The sequence below is a fragment of the Amblyomma americanum genome, chromosome 3, assembly GCF_052857255.1.
Source record: "Amblyomma americanum isolate KBUSLIRL-KWMA chromosome 3, ASM5285725v1, whole genome shotgun sequence".
Lineage (NCBI taxonomy): Eukaryota > Metazoa > Arthropoda > Arachnida > Ixodida > Ixodidae > Amblyomma > Amblyomma americanum.
In genome coordinates this window covers 19,303,413-19,321,663 of record NC_135499.1, presented here as the reverse complement: position 1 = coordinate 19,321,663, position 18,251 = coordinate 19,303,413, and the positions used below count along the sequence as shown (strand labels likewise).

The window sequence follows — 18,251 nt, the reverse complement described above, 5'->3', positions numbered from 1 at the left end:
AGTTTTTTTATTTTTTCAGGTACTAGTATCCTATGGGGCTCCTGCTACTCTTGTATGGCAGCAACATGAATATACGTTTGTAGAGAGAGCCTCGTTCACCAGACAGCATGCAACATGCTCTGAGCGTGCAGGTTCACCATAGACGTGATTCTCGACAAAGGAATACTAATTCTAAAGGATGTGCGGAGTCAATATATATATATATATATATATAGATTTAAGAGAAGTGGGCACTTCTACAAAGACACTTTTATTTATCAACGTTTCGACCGCACCGCGGTCGAAACGTTGATAAATAAAAGTGTCTTTGTAGAAGTGCCCACTTCTCTTAAATCTTTATTCTGCGGAGCCAACGCAACCTACGTTCGTAACATTATATATATATATATATATATATATATATATATATATATATATATATATATATATATATATATATATATATATATATATATATATATCAAAGGAGCCACCGCGGTGGCTGAGTGGTTATGGCGCTCGGCTGCCGGCCCGAAAGACGCGGGTTCGATCCCGGCCGCGGCGGTCGAATTTCGATGGAGGCGAAATTCTAGAGGCCCGTGTACTGTGCGATGTCAGTGCACGTTACAGAACCCCAGGTGGTCGAAATTTCCGGAGTCCTTCACTACGGCGTCCCTCATAGCCTGAGTCGCTTTGGGACGTTAAACCCCCATAAACCATATATATCAAAGAGCAAAGCGGCTAGAGGTTTATGCTGCAGCGCGCCTCCCGTGACCGAGGAGCGGCGCAGATGGGCGAGGCGTCTCGAGTTACCGAACACACGGCACCGGCGTGTCGCGTAGCTTCCCTCTTGCTTCCTCTACACGCTTGTTCCAAGAGAACAGAGAGCAGCCCACGCAGCACGCTTCAGTCATTGGCGCAGAACACTGTACAGACGCAGGCTTGTCTAGAGCGCCCGAACTGAGGCCCGCGAAGCAAGAGATGAGAAATTTAGAAACAGGCGTTTTCACGGGTAATCCCAGCACGCAATCGCTGCAGCATAGCCAAACAAAGCATAAAAAAAGTGCAGTTCTCACACAAAGCAGCTGCGTTAAGATTTCTGGTTACTTGTGTAGCACACCGATCCTGAGCTCTCTAGACCAGCGTGCACACATCAACACGGCTTCAGACAACATTAAGTACGAGGTCGCGTTCGTATCGCATTTTCGCCCAACATGACGCCCGAGTGCAAATCTGTGCATTAAAAGTTGTTAAACACGCTACGCTTATATTGTTCCTAGTGAGGAGACATATGCTGCGGTTTGCAACTAAATTTGGACGATTGTGTTATTTATACTAGTGTAAATCATCACTCCGACCAAGTAAGACTTAATGACGCGATGCACTCAATTAGCATAAGGTGTGAAACATGGGGACTGAAGCTAAACACTTTGAAGTCGGCAGCCATTACATTTACCAACAAGAAAGAACCCTTAGATTTTGCTTATATTATTAATAATTCTTATGTTCATAAAACCCAGCGAGTGAAGTATTTAGGTGTTACACTCACAAGCAATTTAAGTTGGGAACCCCATATAGAAAACGTTTGCAGCAACGCGCTAAAACTGGCATTTTTGAAACGGAAATTGCGCCGTACTTCATCGACCGTTAAGCTAACAGCATACAAAGCTCTTGTCAGACCAAAATTAGAATATGCGGATTTAATCTGGAGCCCTCATCAAAAATATTTAATCAAGAAAATAGAAAGAGTGCAAAATTTAGCTTTGCGATTTATATACTACACATACTCGCGTTTTTCAAGCGTGTCCGTTCTTCGCGACAGGGCGAAATTGAAAAAAACTAGTTCATCGCAGAATTGTATCTCGCATCAAATTTTTATATCAGCTGTACCATGGTCACTACAAAATAGCGCGTGAATGTTATTTACCCGAGCCCCCCATGCGCTCTGCTCGTACAAACCACAACAAAACAATTAAGCGACCATTTAGTAACGTTAACATTCATCAATATTCTCTTTTTCCCCATGCAATTTCACTATGGAATAAATTACCCGAAGAAGTAGTTAACGCTAATACAACAGAATCGTTCGTTCAGCTTTCAAATAACCTTTTCTTTGACCTCTAAAATTGCCGCAATGAAAGCAGTTTCTTTGCGTTACGCTTTTTCATTGTTATTTTGTTTACGTATTGCACTGTTGTACGTTCATGTTATTTCTGTTACGTATAGTGTTACAATGATGTATGTACATGTTGTGTTGTGTTCTTAATTGCTAATTGGCAGTGGCAATTTACGTTGTTTTATGTACCCACTCTTGCTTGGGCCCGAATAGGGCCTGCAGTATTTGTAAAATAATAAATAAATAATAAACGCGTTCTCTGCCACTGACGTGCAGCGCGGACGCACTTCAGTGGTATGCACGGACGCAGCAGAAGCACCGAGAACGCGAATCTTTGCAAGTCCGCAAGAGAGGCACTAATACTGTACCCGCAGGATGACGCGGCAACGCGCACTGTCGACGGATCACAGTAAGTCTCGCATACCAGCTTGTAGCTTCGCTGAGAGGTGCGGCCGGACGGACCGCTCACACCGTGGGCATCACAATAGGAGCCCAAAAGCCTCTCCGAAAATCCGCCCGGGATGATGGTCAGGTCCTTCGACTACTGCAAATTTTCCGCCATCGCTTTCACAAATGGAACCAAAGTATTGTAGACGCAACAAGATGGAAACTGGAGCAAAGGCTGAGCAGAGCACCTGTGCGTCTTCTAGGTGCCCAAAATATGGCGACGGCGTCGACGGAAGTTGCTGATGATGATGCCTGCCAAGTTGCCAGACTGAATTTTCTAAAGGGTCTACTGTTAAGCCGGCACCGACGGACGTGACACTCGATATGTAAAACGTAATTCCACTTGTTATAAATGTATTCGTTGTCTTAATTGCCCTCATTTTATGTTCATATATATGTTTTACTAGATTTGTTCTTTTTTATCAACCTCTGACTTTGTTCTTGTATTTTCCTACGTACGTCGCCCCTCCCCTCCCCCCTTATGTAATAACCTGTGAAGGGTCCTTAAGGGATCAATAAATGATGATGATGAGATTGTGTGTATACATTATTCTTTACGTAAAAGGAAACAGACCTCTTCTATGACCAACTACTGCTTGGTGCAGCCCGTTACCTGCCAGCCAATCAGTTGATGTTATAACACACACATTTCCGTCTGGACAGTTTGTGAAATGACTTCTGAATATTATTCACCATTTTTTAAAAGTAACTTCTTTTAATTTCCCGGGAACAAAAAAGAAATAAAATACTTTTCTTTTGCAGCAAGTGCACATTTTTCTAGCTGAGATATGACGATGCGTTGATGCCGTTTTGGGACATATCGCCGATTCTACCCACAGCTACAGTGCCGGCGACCCTCAAGTCGTGATTCCGACGTTCCAAGACCATTATTGTTTCTTCTGGTTGCGCCATGTTGCGCTTTTGAAGAAATTTCGGAATGTCACGTTGCATTTTCTGGTGACGATGCGCATGCGTCGACGCGCGGAGACCAGGATTGCTTTTGATTGTTTTGTGTTTATGCATTGCAACACATGTACTTGACATAATGACTCCTTGACATGATTATTTGCCTGAGACAGGGAAAAACAGTTAAACAAGACAAAACCAAATCTAAAACGCAGCTATATTTGCGGGGAAAACTTTATTCATATAAAACGGGCGCCGATCAGTTTGCGTCGTAGGGCGCCTGGATACCCGCTCGCCTCCGTTTTCAGGGGGGAATACCTTTTGCACTACTCCGCGCCGTTGTTTCCTCTCGCAGCGTCATGTTGGGTCCCACGCGTCAGTTGCGTGCAGTTTGCTAGCTATGCGTCTGGCACGGTTTCTGTGCGGCCGCGTGGCTACTGTAATGATGCTGCTGATCTGGAAATAGACAGTACATACTTGTTTCACTCGTGGCAGTAGTGTATTGGCAGTTTTGAGCATATTTTATGCATGGTGCACTCGCTCCGACTACACGATAATCGAAGAGTTATGACGGACTGCTGTGTTTCCCAGTCAACGGCTGCACTTTAAAAGAACAGAAGTTATTTGTGTTCCTTGATAGTGATAATATGCACTATAATAGGGTCACCGAATTTCATAGAATTATGCTGTTCTTGTTGTTTCGAACGTGAAGACTGTTCACCAGGCCCCAAGTTTCTTTTGTACACAAGCAGCGCGGAGCATGTATGGCCGGCCAAATATAATATTTTTGCGTAGTCAATATCCACTTTTCCAACATTCTCTGAAGTGCCTGTGTCTTGTTGCTGCAACGCATGTGAAAAATCCCAGGTATTAATGTCAAATTTCTCTTCCAAGTAATCTGTCGCCTCATTGCTCTGTAGTTGAAAGCTGAGGACACGTCTGAAACCAAATGGTCATATTTTCTGAACTGCTTCCTTTAGTGGCTTGTGCCGCAACAAAATAATTCAGCTGTTTGCGTTTCCTTTTGAATGGTTTTGACTACACGTAGACTGATGATGCGCTGTGACGACGTCTTCCTAATTAGTAGTGACCAAGTCGTTTTATTCGAGGACAAATTTAACTTAACAATTTATTTTTCCTTTCAAAACACCAAGAAAAATCATCAAAAGCGACTGATCAACAAAGAGACCTCACAAAATCAGCCCCTGATAACTACTTATTTTCAATCTCATTGTCCCTGCCAGGGTAAACTAACAAAGAAGAGCCGGAGCAGCACAGGAAAAAAAGCTGAGAATCGGTTTTTGAGAAAAGGAAATGGCGCAGTAATTGTCTCGCATGTCTCTATGGACAGCTGAACCGCGCGGTATGTGAAGGGAGGAAGGTTGGAGTAAAAGAGGAAAGAGAGAAAGAGGTGCCGTTGTGGAGAGTTCCGGGAATAATTTTGACCACCTGATGATCTTTACCATGCACTGACATCGCACAGCACACGGGCGCCTTTGCGTTTCGCCTCCATCGAAACGCGGCCACCGCGGTCGGGATGAAATCCCTTACTCGCTTCTGCCGAACCGTCTGCTCCAGTTGCCAAGAGACACTTGCTTGCTGTCTCACTCGATAGTCGCCAGGCAAGGCGATAGATCTCTTGTTAAGGATTGAGTCTGGGCAAGTTGCAAAACTACGTTTGAGGTAAAGCACGCAGGAAAACGCGGGCTAGTGAACACGACTTATAAGCTTTCATCCCTGCTGCTGCTGTCATCGAAATAGGAAAAAAAAAGTAATTTCTAGGATATGGTTGCCCAGAAACACGCGTGACGAATTTCACTGACTTGGCTGCGTGACGGCAGTGAAAAGAGCCTTTATTCCCCAGTTGTGGTTTCTTTAAAAGCGATACGAAAAGGAAGGAAAATAAACAAATACAATACAAATAAATACAAATGGGTCGATCCACCATTACACATCGGATCATCGGACGCACTCCGGCTCTGGCGGGCTTTTCTCCTATACTTCAAGGAAGAAGGGCCTGGCCGTTTCTTCGCAGAGCCGACCACAGGACCACCCCACTTCGAAGAAGAAGTGGAGACCGGCCCTCCTCCCCCTTCCCCCACCGCCACCCCCATGAAGCCCATCATTTCTGCCGCAAGGCTAGGCCTATTTTATGCAGAAATAAAGACGTTTAAAAAAATCAAATACGGTGAAAAAGAGCCGCCTTTCGTTCGCGTCACGCAGCCGCGGCTTCTTTGCTTACAGGCGCACCGAAGAGGTTTTGCGCCATGATATTCGTAGTGAGCTGGCGCAAAGAATTAGAGAGAGGGGAGAGGTAATAATGCCTTCGTGGCATTAAGATAAAGCAAATAAACTGAACAAAACGCTGCGACGAGAGCTTCACATACTCGCTTACCCACAACAGCGCCTAAATAATACGGCTGCCTTATTGGGAAACGCCTTTGTGATAGGATGTGAAGAAGCCGGTCGGCGAATTTTCATGTAGCCTGACAGGTTTTTAACACTCGCCTTTAAGCTTTCTTGGCCTACGTTCTTGGCTTTCTTGGCTTTGTGCAAGCGCTTGTGGTCCGGTGGAGAAAACATGCGGCTTCTAACAGCGTGGTGCAGAACGTGCGATGTGTACCGAGGCGGCTGTAATCGGGAGAAGAAAGGCTGCGACGCGTAACGACAACGAGGCGCCTCTAAGCGGAAGAAGAAAGGCGGCGAAGAACGCACAGAACTTGCAAAACCGAGGAGGAAACGGGCCACGCCCCTTTCCTTGAAGTGAGCTCGTAGTGTGTGTGATGCAGCAGTCAGAGACCAAGTTATGAGGGGCTGTTGTGTTCCAGGGTGTTATGCCTACACTATTAAAGTGCACCGGCTATTTGGCTTTGCTCGGGACAGTGCGCGCCGAAAAAATTGCCAATCGCAGGTCAAACCAGACTGCCTAGCCAAAAGTTAACCCCAAATTGTGAAAGGTAAGGCACGAGAAACGCTTGTTTGCCAGAGTGTGAGTGAGGGAAAAACTTTATTGAGCTCTAGATTCGCTGGTCTTATGCGGTCTTCAGATGGCTTCGTCCATCTTCTTGCAGGACGGTCGGTTGCCCTTAGTCCAGGGCTCCGCTGGATGCTGCTGCCAGTTGTGCTCGCCGTATCAGACCTTCTTGGTCGACGCGGCGATCGCTGGGGAGCACTCCCTCCCATTGCTCCGCACTCGGGTTTGATATAACGGGTACCCCGTCTATCTTCTGGCATGCCCACGTTATGCCATACAGCGTGGGTGTTTCGTGCCACCAGGGGCCTTTGTCATTGTATTGTGTGCGATAAATTTTGCCGAGTACATTTAGGTTCGGGCACGAGCCCGTTTGTAGCTGCCTTCACGCGACAGAGTTCTCTCTGCTTAGGGAGTTCTGCGGTGCTGGATATCACTTTCTGCAGCCCTTGTAATTTAGTATCGCCGAATAGTCTTGGGGTACAGGTTCGGTCCCCTCGAGGTCGCCTACGTTGGATGCTCGGTAATAAGTGTAACCTCGAGCTATCCTGCCCGTCTCTTGGTTCCCTGCCCCTCCCGTGTGTCCCAGCGTCCATACTACCGTATGCCTAATTGGTTCTTCGTGTAGTTGTCGTTGTGTCATGTGGTCTCCGAGGCGGAGTATGCGGAGCGGTTCGTGCCCTATTCTGCAGCGTAGGTAGCTGGGGCACGCTGTTTGCGAGTTTGTAAGGATTGTTAGAGACCGTTTAGACCGATAGCTCTCCGCTGCCGCTAAAGCGACGGCCGCTTCTTCAGACTCGACTACCGTACAGTCTTGTAGTGATGCGCTGGTGATCTCGCGTAGGTTCGAATCGATCACCGTTGCTGCCGTGTTGCTGTTGCTCTGCCCCGCTGCTCTGGCGTATGTGGCTGCGTCCCCGTATACCGTCTTGGGGTGTTAGTGTCTTTTGTAGGTATTCAGCCCTCACCTTTCTGCGTGCTGTGTGTAGGTTGGGATCTATGTTCCTGGGTATGGGTGCTACTTTTAGTGTGCTGCGATAGTCGTCAGGAATTGTTTCAGTCCTCTGTATCTCTTGAAGTTGATCGGCGCAGCCTAGTTTGTTCAGGAGCTCCCTGCTAGATGGGGTCTTCTGTAGTCGGCGCAGTTGGAAAACTAGTTGCGTCTCTCTCAATTCCTCGAAGGTGTTCTTCGAAGGCTAGGAGCTTTTCGGCTGAGGTGTTGTGGGGAAGGTGGAGTGCGGTTCAATAGGCTTTGCGTAGAATCGCGTCCGCCCGTTGTACCTCACTCTTGATGGGATTGTAGTAGGGGAGGCTGTATGCCACTCGGATGACCGCCAGGCATCTGACGAGCTTGAGTGTGTCTTCCTCTCGCATGCCTTGGCGTCTGTGTGAGATGTGCGTGGTCATGCGGGCCACTTGTAGGGTGGGTGCCTTGGGTAGGGCGAGGGTGTGGGTGCAGCGTTGGTTTGACTGTATCCACATCCCCAGGATTCTAATGAGCGTCTTTACCGGTATCGGCTTCCCCTTGAGGTAGACGTTGAGCTTTAACTCGTCGCTGCTGGGGACTGTGCGGTTTTGCTTTCCTCTCCAAACTCTCAGGAGCTCGGGCTTCTCAGTGGAGCACGCTAGCCCTCTTGCTCTGACGTAGTCCTCTACGCAGGTGGCTGCCTCTTGTAACTTCTCTTCTTTCTCTCTGAGCGAGCCTGTGTTGACCCAGATGGTGATGCCGTCGGCATACATGGCATGGTGTATACCATCGATTTCTTTTAACTGTTTTGCCAAGCCGATCATGGCTATGTTGAAAATAGCGGGGGAGATGACTGACCCTTGAGGCGTCCCTTTGTTTGGAGTAAGGAACTTCTCTGATCGAAGCTCTCCCAGGCCAATCGTTGCCGTTCTGTTTGAAAGGAAGGATTTGACGTAGCCGTAGACTCTCCTCCCGCAGTTCAGGTCGTTTATGCCCATGAGGTTAGCCTCGTGGCTTACATTGTCAAAAACCCCCTTGATGTCCAATGCCATTATTATATTCTCCCCGCATCTGGGGACGTTCCTGAGTACTTCTTTGATTTGAAAAAGTACGTCTTGGGTCGATAATTTTGCTCTGAAGCCTAACATGCTCTGGGGATAGAGTTCGTTGTCCTCCATGTACTGTTGCAGTGTCAGCGTCACCACTCGTTCGTACAGTTTTCCCAGGCACGATGTGAGCGAGATCGGTCTGAGGTTCTCAATTTAGGAATCATGACTACCTCCGCATGCTTCCACTCCTCGGGGACGGTCTCCGCTTCCCAGTGTTTGTTGAGAAAGTCGGTTAATTGTGCGACTAACCCATCACTGAGGTTGCGGATGAGTGCGTTATTGATCTTGTCTGCAACCGCGGCCGTGTTTCTGGTTGTGTTTTGAATCGCTGCGTAGACCTCTTCTCGCGTGATGGGTCTGTCCAGGCTATATTTTTCCCTTCCCCGGTAGCGCTCTGCGTAAGCTGCTGGGTTTGTGTCCCCGAAGCACTTAACGCGTACCTTCTCCAGGAGTTCCGAGTCTGGTCCCTCGAACTGGTGGATGAACCGGAAGATGGCTTTGTTGTTTTCTGCCTTGGTTTTGGTCGGATCTATGAGAGTCTTGAGGATATGCCACGTCCTCGCTGTGTTTAAAGTTCAGTTGAGGGAGTCGCTGAATTGCTGCCAATTTTGCCTTGCCAATTGCGCCGCGTACTCCTATGCTTTCGCTGTGGCTTTTGCGATCTTAAAGGGACACCGAGGAGAACCCTCTCAAATGTTTTTTTGTTAGCAATATCTGATAGTGCGGCATTTCATGGCTTTGTTGCCGCTTGTCCGGGAGCGAAAGATGCATTTATTTCAAAGAAATTTGGATTCGAAGTTGAAAACTTTTTTCCCGCCGCTCCGATTCAAACTCGAGAACTCTTATGACGACACGGAGAACTCTTATGACGACACAGAACGGAGTGACGTGAAACGTGACGTCAACGGAGACTCCGTGATTTCTGGCCGCTAGCGGTGCGGTCTAGCAGCTGCCGAAATGAAAGCTACCGCCGCCGCACGTTGAAGGCATCTATCGGGGGTCGCTACCGTCGCTTCGTTTACGTTTGCACCGGCGTCTTGCCAGCGTTACGATGGATCCCGTTCCCGAACCCGACGACGTAGTTCTCGCAAAAACTCCGGCCTGCATTTCAGCGACCTCAGCCCCACAGAGCGTGCGATGCTTTTGAGGGAGCACGGTTAGGTTAGGCGCCGGCGGGTGGTTTCCCCCTTCCTCAGAGAGCAGCCGTCGCAAACTAAATATCATAACCCCAGTGCGGGGAGTCGCAAGGGGCCAGGACAAGGTCGGCGCTTGCGCCCATCGGAGGCTGGCCGGAGCTTTGGGGCCAACGGATTGTAATTCCTTGAACGGCGCGGTTGCACGGCGCAGCAGACGGCGTCGAGGTCTCCCACGGTTGCAAGGGCCAAGTTATTTATTTATTTTTTTGCCACAAAAAACAAACGGGTGCTCTAGGGCGGTCGCGTTTAAAGTCGGCGGCTTGAAACTAAAGCCGGCGCATGACGCTTCAACGGCTTCCGCTAGATACAACGGGTACGCTGGATCGGGCTCTCTCGCCCACTTGCATGTACCTTCAGATATGTACTTTGAATGGATTAAATTAGCCGAGCTCGGAAAGAACAGCTCCGCCCAACTGCGGCAGCTATTGAATACAACGCGCACGTCGCAGCGGAGCCAAATCAGTCTGGCCGGGCCGGCGGCGGTTGGCGCACTCGGCGCGAAATAGTGACATGCTCCAAGTCTCCCTGCCAGTGCGGTCAGAGTGCGCCGAAGCCGCCGAACGCGTCGGCGGTCAAGCGCAGTTGGAGTATAGAGGGTCTTCGCTTTGACCGCACCAACTTCGCCGTGCAGCGCGCGCGCGCGCCGCGCCGCAGCATACACGCGCCTTAGCCTGCGCTTAGCCGCGAACCAGCGTATTCGGCGGCGGCATCCATGAGAGCCACTGAAGCCCCCCGCCCACTCACTGAATAAAAGAAAAGAGGTCCCGTGAAGAGGTTCGGAATCGAACCAGGGTCTATCGGCGTTTAAGGCGGAGACGCCACCACTCCGCCACGACGGCTCAAGGTACAGCCGTCAATAAAGGCGCTTCTAGTGAATGCACTCTTCTGATGCAGAAATCTCCGCGCTTTCGCTAGGTATATCCTGGCCTAACAGAGCTAGCCATCAGAAATTTTCCTGAACTGCCTTGTACCTTGTCTCCCGTCCCTAATAAACGATTTCCGTTAAGTAGTTTGAAGTTGACTGGCACATACGGGAATGTTTCTCCGGGCAAGCGTGCGAATACACAAGTGCTGCCTTGTACGATCACCGACCATCGTGCCATCATAGCTTTTCATCGACCGTGGCGATCATCTGACAAGCCTTAGCAGGCTCCTTCAAAGGTTAACTAGAACTTGAAGCGGCACTTGGAGTTCCTCTGCTGTTCGGTGCTTGTAAAACGAGGCGCGTCAAAAACAAAACCACGGGGCACGCAAAGCTCATAGACGCGAAGCGCCATAAAAAATCGAAACTCTCCTGGCCGCCTGTGGCGCCGCCAAGCATCGGTTTTCTTTGCTTCCAACATTCAGGTTGTCCTTTGCCTGCCTTCCTTGTGTGATAAAAGTTCACTATTGGTTTTAAAAGAAAACTTACTTCACTATTGATCTGCACAACCGACCTTCGTCAGCTTCAGAGATTCGCCAATCCATGTAAGATGGAAAATTCCTCCAAGGTGGCGTCTCTTGTCCTATGGCGTCACCATGCTTGTACTTGCGAGATTGGCCTGTGGTGGCGATACCTGTATTTTGGTTCTTGCTATTTTCTACCTTACAAGAGCTTTGTTTTCAGTAAGAGGGGCGTTTTTGTAATCAGGAGCTGGTATTCTATCGATACAAGCCAACTTCAATTTCTCCTTAGTGTCCCTTTAAGCTTTAGCTTCCTGTTGTACTTTTGTTTCTTCCACCTGTTTGTGAGCCCGCGTCTAGCTTCCCACAGCTTGAGCAGCTTGGCGTCTACCTCGGGTGTCTGCGTCGTTCGCGCGATTTCTTTGGTGTACTTGCGCTGTTTTTCCTTGAGCATGTTTCCCCACTCTTCTATCGATTGGATTCCGTTCTGGGCGAGATTCCCATCGCATGCCTCGCGAAAAGCGCTCCAGTCCGCAATTTTTGCCGATCCCAGCTGACGCTTTGGCCTGTCCGAGGTTGCTTGCGTCTTGAGTATGCAGTGGTCACTACCCAGGTTCTCTAACAGGTTCGCCCACTCTGCTTGTTCCGCTCCTCGTATGAACGTGAGGTCGGGGCAGGTGTCGGTACTAACGCTGTTTCCGATTCTGGTTGGAGTGTCTGGGTCTGTGAGGAGGTTGCAGTCGGTGTTCTCTGCTGCCTCCGTTAGCGTTTTGCCTTTTGGGTTTGCTGTTTGGTATCCCCAGCTTTTGTCCATGGCGTTAAAGTCTCCTATGATAATTAGCGTGTTGTCTTTCGCTAGTTAGCGTGCTACGTGGAAAAGCTCGTAGAATTTTGCCTTCTTCTGTTTCGGGGGGCTGTATGCATTCACAATAAAGATACTGCCCCTCTTTCTTTTCTTATTTGGTATAATTTCTACTGTCACATGCTCTACGTCGGTGTCGGATATCCTGTCGAGGCTTATGACGATGAGAGCCTTGCTGACTAGGGTTGCCGTTCTTCCTTTCTCTTGAGTCTCGTAACACGTGTATCCTGCGAGTGTTGGTGTGCGTGGTGCCCGTATCTTGAAGCGCTATGATGTCGGGCGGTGTTTGTTGTGTGAGAATGTATTGTTGGAGGAGGCCCTGCTTCTTACGGTAACCTCTGCAGTTTCATTGCCATATATCTAAGGTTTCTTGTTTGCTTAAAGTTGTACTGGCCATGTTTAAGCTTCGGTGCTGTTTGCGGATGTGTTGGCGAGGGCTGGCAGCGCGGGGCGGTAGTAGGCCTTCTCTCTAATGTTCTTGGTAAACTTCTGCTTGCGGATGCTGCTCTGGAGCTCTGTGACTTGTAATTGCACTTGCTGCATTTGTTGCTCCTGTTGCAGCATCATCTGCTGCATCATTTGCTGAATATCTGCTTTAAACTTGGCGAAGTCCTCGTTGCCTGCTTGCGACGGGGCTTGGGTTTGTACGGTTTGCGGCTGCGGAGGGCTGTTCGACCTGAGGTCTCGCACTGCCTTCATTAGCTCTGCTATTTGGCGCTGTAGCTCTTTATGCCTAGCGCGTGATGGCTCTAATTCGCGTCTCAGCGCTATTTTCTCCGCGTCCTCCTTTCTAGGCTGTTCGCGGTTGCTGTTTGTGTTGTTGTCCTGTTTGTTATGGTGTCTTCGACTGGTCGCTACCGCGATCCGGTTAGGATCTGGCAGAGTGGGAGCCGCTCTCGTTCTGAACGCATAGCGAGGCTAGTCAAGCCGAATGGTCAGCGAGTTTTTAGAGCGGAAACGCAGGAGGCAGAAGGGCGACTAACTTCCGGAACCACTACGCGGCACCGCTGCTGATGTCAACAGTAGGCGCACGTAAGGCACTTGGCAGCGACAGGGGCAGCGGGACAAAGCCTGACCGACCGCACGCTTTTTCTTGTCACCCACAGATACCCCTGATCAGCTGTGCTGTGCCGTAATCCACGTGCCAAGATTTTTATCCTTCGGAAAAGAACTTTTTGTGACGTCACGGCCACGCCTGCGGTGCCTACGTATCGCAAGTTATTTCTGCCCATCGCCGAGGACTGCAACGACAGGGAACCACCACCAGGGGCCATCAACTACATAAGCGCCATCGGACCAGCGTCTACCTCACTTGGCAGCGACAGGGGCAGCGGGACAAAGCCTGACCGACCGCACGCTTTTTCTTGTCACCCACAGGTCTGTGGTTATTGCTCCTTTTTACGTTTATAGTATTATAGTACCTTTTGCTGCTGTCGCTGCCAAGCTGACGTTGCCTGCGAAATATGCCTATTGATGTCGAGAAGCTACGTGAAGAACTCCGAATAGAATTCCGAAAGGAAATTGCTTCGTTGCGTAGCTCAATCGAGAGGGATGTTCGGAAAGAGTGCCGCGAATTATCCAACAGTGTTGAATTTTGCTCCAAAAAATTGATGACATAGCTGCTGAGTTTGCAGCGCTTAAGGAAGAAAACAAGGTACTCAGAGCTGAAAATGCTACACTGTCATCCGAGCGTGATGGACTCAAGAAGCTTGTAGAAGACTTTGAACAGCGATGCACTGTTCTAGAGCAGTTTTCGAGAAATAAAAACATTGAAATTAAGGGTGTTCCCGAAACTGAGCCGGAGAACCTTCAAGACACATTACAGAGGGTTGGTGAAGTGACCAATGAGTCCATAGCGCTCGATGACATTGATGCTTGTCACCGTGTTCCTACCAAGAATACCACAATCCCGAACATCATTGTGCAGTTTCGCAACCGCTTGAAGCGGGACACCGTTCTAACAAAGGCGAAAAAAACCAATATGACTACAAGCGACCTTGGCCACCCCGGACAAACTTCCATTTACATAAACGAGCACTTGTGTCCTGCCTTGAAAAAGCTGCTAGGAATGGCAATTTCGCGTAAAAAGGAGAAAAGCTGGAAATTCGTCTGGACACGTCTTGGCCACATTCTAGCTAGAAGGAACGAAAGTTCGGATGTGGTCAGGATTGTTTGCCTAAAAGACTTAGACAAGTTAAACTAGGCGTCCCCTCCCATGCATTCTTTTTGTTACTAATGTGGTATCCGGCTTCTTTACACATAATGATGCTTCATCTTTGTACGCAAAAAACAAAAAAACCTCAATTTTTTTTCATCTGAACGCACAGTCACTCTGTAACAAAGAAGATGAAGTTGTTGCCCTTTTGGATGATTTTACCTTTGATTTTGATGTTATTATGATAACCGAAACGTGGTATAAAAAGATACGGTGCCACTGAAGCTGCCGCAGTACGATATTTATCTCCAATCTCGCCTGAATAAAAAGGGCGGAGGCGTGTTGATAGCTTTAAAGAAATGTTTCCAATGCTGCCTTATTCCAGAATTCTCAAAAACGAACGAAAATTATGAGATAATTTCTTTGAAATCTGGCAGTAATGTATTTTCTGCTGTATACCGTACCCCAGCTGGTAACATCTCAGTCCTTTTTTCCTTTTTAGATCTAATGTTATCTTGGGTAACCGAAAATGACTTAAAGCTAATACTAGTGGTGACCTTAATATTGACTTTTCGTCCTCATCTCCTGAGTCACAAGAAGCAAACAGGTTGTTCGAATGTTACGCCCTTACCAACTTCATAAATGAAGAAACGCGAGCGTTAACACAGACATCCATTGATGTTTTCTGTAGCAATGTGTCAAAGGAATTTATCAAGCCTGGAGTGGTACTAGCGCAAGTTAGTGATCACCTGCCAATTTTTCTTTTTGTCGAGTTGCCAACCGCATTCCGAAAGAGTAAGCCTTCCTATATGACATACCAGTGCATAACAAAACAAACTATCGAAAATTTTAGTAATGAAATACGAAAAGTCGACTGGAATCACGTCTACAAAATAACTGACCCTAGCAAAGCATATGACGCATTTATAAACACACTAAAATTTTTGTACAATAAATGTTTCCCTTATAAAACAACTAAGAGGCCTAGTAAAGCGCGCAAGCCCTGGATAAATCGTCGTTGCTTAAATATGATTCAAAAGAAAAATAATCTTTTTAAACGGTTTCTTCGAACTAGGTCTTCCGACGACTTAGCCAAATTTAAATCATATCGCAACAATGTAACTTCATTTCTTCGAGAAACCAGGAAGGAATACATGGAAAAATGATTTTCTGGTAATGTACAGAATCGAAGCGACCTCATGTGGAAAGAAATAAATAAAGTTCTAAACCGTACAGAACAGGAACCCGTCGAGCTAGAAATCTTAGTCCGAAATCAGAAACTTTCGGGAAAAGAACTAGCAGATACTTTTAATAATTACTTCGTGTCTTTAGTTAACAGTGTACATAATCCTGATTCCCTGAGCTATCTGAAATCTAGAAATCACAGTAGTGCATTTTTATCACCAACAGATCGCAGTAAAATTGAAAGCTGTTTTCTTGCTCTCCGAACGAGTAGTACAAGGGACGTAAATGATCTAAAAATTCAACCTATTAAACATACCATTGATCTAATTAGTCCTGTTTTAGAGCATATATTTAATCTATGCTTTCTGCAGGGAGTTTTCCCACAAGCCATGCAAGTTGCTAGGGTGACAGTAGTTTTTAAAGGTGGCGAGAAAAATAACTTGTCGAACTATCGTCCCATATCAATCCTCTCCATTTTTTCAAAATGCCTAGAGAAACTGCTGTACAAAAGGATCCTTAGCTTTTGTATCAAACATAACTTATTGAAACCTCATCAACATGGTCTTAGAAGTGGCCACTCCACAGATACAGCGCTTTTAACTCAAAAGGAAATAATCCTGCAATCTTTCGAACAGCACCAATTAACTCTCGGTGTATTTGTAGATTACTCAAAGGCATTTAATTCTATTAATAATCAGACAATGCTTGCTAAACTTGAGTTCTATGGCTTCCGTGGCGTTTTTCATAACATATTGAACTCTTATTTATCTGCGCGAGTACAACAAGTAGTAATTAACAATAAATTATCCGACCCGTAATCAGTTTTAGCAGGCGTCCCGCAAAGGAAGCATATTGGGGCCTCTACTTTTTATCATCTACATTAATGACATCGTTCTCATTGACCCACGCCCAACATTTATAATATATGCTGATGATACTAGTTTATTTTTCAACTCTAGCAATATACAAAATCTGACTGAACAAGCAAACACGTGTTTACATCTTTTAAATCATTGGTCGATCGTCAACTCACTATCTATAAACATAAATAAAACAAAAGTCGTGCTTTTTAGGCCAAGAAATAAAATAGTGTGCGATAGCGACATTTTACTTCGGATTGGGTCTGTGCCTTTAGAAGTTGTCTCCGTCGTAAAAAGCCTTGGATTATATTTTGAGAAGCATTTATCGTGGTCAACACATGTCGATAAAACAGCGGACAAGCTGTCAAAAATAACTGGTGTGTTAAGTAAACTACGCTATTTTCTGCCACAAAAAGTGAAACTAATTTTTTATAATTCCATGTTTGCTTCTGTTTTAAACTACGGTTTCACGGTATGGGGAACTACCACACTCTCAAACTTAAACGGTTACATGTAATCCAAAAACGAGCCATAAGAAGCACTGCAAGCATCCCCCGCGACGTTACGACAAAACCCCTTTTTAATGCCTTCCACATAACTCCAATACACGAGCTATATAATGTCAACTTAATAAAACGATATAGGAGAAGTAATACCTATCGTAATTTTCTTGAAACTTTGTCTCAACTAACACCTAGAGAACACACTTATGCCATAAGAAACCGCGATAAATGGTTCATTCCCCAAATACGAACTATGCACGTCAAATGCTCAGCTACCTCTTACCATTATTGCTAAATGCTTTGTGTTAGTCTTACAAACCAGTATTTTTGCATCTTATTTCTTTTCCTGTTTTGTCTGTCTTTATCTCTTTTTTATTTTTTCCGAGTCAGTTGTGTCTCGCTTATTTTTCCTCAAACGCAAGTGTTATGTTAGTTGCTGCCAATATATGTAATCAAACAAACCTTGAAACCTTGTACGGGGGCGCAGGCGCGCAATCAAGCTCCAGTGAGAGCTTTTTGTCAGCGCCCCTAACATCTGGATGATGTAAATAAAGATTTGATTGATTGATTGATTGATTGATTACCTATAGCCGCCCATAGCCTGTATCGATCGCTACCCCGACTTTCTGTCCCACGGGACGCTCATTTTTCGAACATCGCCTTGTGGAAAGCACTGTCGTCCTTGTCTAAGCTGCTGCTGGAATCAACTGTTGTCGTGCGACAGCAACACAAACCGCGTTCCTAGCGTAGTTATCCGGCGCCTCTTGGACATTTTACCTCACACAGCGCGGCACCCGCAAAACACAACACAGCAAGGACGCTACTCCTGCGTGAAAAGCCTACACTTGCTTCTGTCTACGCGCAGGGGACGCCGAGGCCTCGCACCGCTTTCGCGAAATGGCGGAAGTGGATCTGTCACGTGGACTCATCTCGGAGCCGCTCCGACTTTTTTCTCGGAGCGCATCAGAGCGCTCTGAGCTGGATGCGAGAGTTCAGAAATAACCAGCCGAATGTAGTCAGAGCGGCCGGTTTCGACCAGCCGAATGTGCGGTCGCCTCTCAGAGCGCTCTAGAGCGATCTAAAGCGACCAGTCGAAGACACCATTAGCTACCCCACCCGAGTGCGGAGCAAACCAGGGGTTTTCGGCTCCCCAGCTCACCTTAACGCCACCGCTTTTTCGGGTAGGCTCCTTGCTCTTCTTCTGCTGCTGCCGCGGCTGCTGGCTCCTTCCCTTGATGGTCGGGGGTGGCAGGGGCGAGAAGGACCATGACCGGCTCCGTGAACGGCTCCGCGACGCTCGGCATCTCGAACAGCTCCGCGAGTTCTCCCCTCCGAGCTGAACCACCTCGGCTTCTTGCTGCGGTAGTCCCGGCTGCGGCGTCTGATCTCGCGTCTGCCGCCGTTGTTGCCGCCGTTGACATTGCCTCGCAGCTCCCTGGCTTTCTTTAGTCAGTCTTGGCACTCCTTCGATAGAGTAGCGTGGTTGCCTCCGTAGATCAGGCATCTCGGGGAACACTGGTGATCGTTTGGCGGGTTCTGCATCCCGCACTGTTTGCAAGCCTTGGCGTCTCGTTTGCCCTGACTTGGCTTCCCTTGCCTTGCTTTGCCTGCC

At 47.4% G+C, this 18,251-nt stretch overlaps 1 protein-coding gene across 1 annotated transcript; it reads right to left on the bottom strand.

Moving 5' to 3' along the window:
- Nucleotides 1–8,584: 8,584 nt before the first annotated feature.
- Nucleotides 8,585–11,888, bottom strand: LOC144123555 (uncharacterized). The gene is made up of 2 exons (XM_077656372.1): nucleotides 11,466–11,888; nucleotides 8,585–9,034 (listed from the first exon to the last, which is right to left on the bottom strand). Exons 1-2 carry the CDS (start codon nucleotides 11,886–11,888, stop codon nucleotides 8,585–8,587), a joined length of 873 nt encoding a protein of 290 aa, XP_077512498.1.
- Nucleotides 11,889–18,251: the final 6,363 nt, after the last annotated feature.

Coding starts and splice junctions, on each gene's coding strand:
- LOC144123555 (XM_077656372.1), bottom strand. CDS start 11,888: ATGGACAAAAGCTGGGGATACCAAACAGCAAACCCAAAAGGCAAAACG. Junction 9,035..11,465: donor GAACGACGCAGACACCCGAG/GTAGACGCCAAG, acceptor CATATCCTCAAG/ACTCTCATAGATCCGACCAA.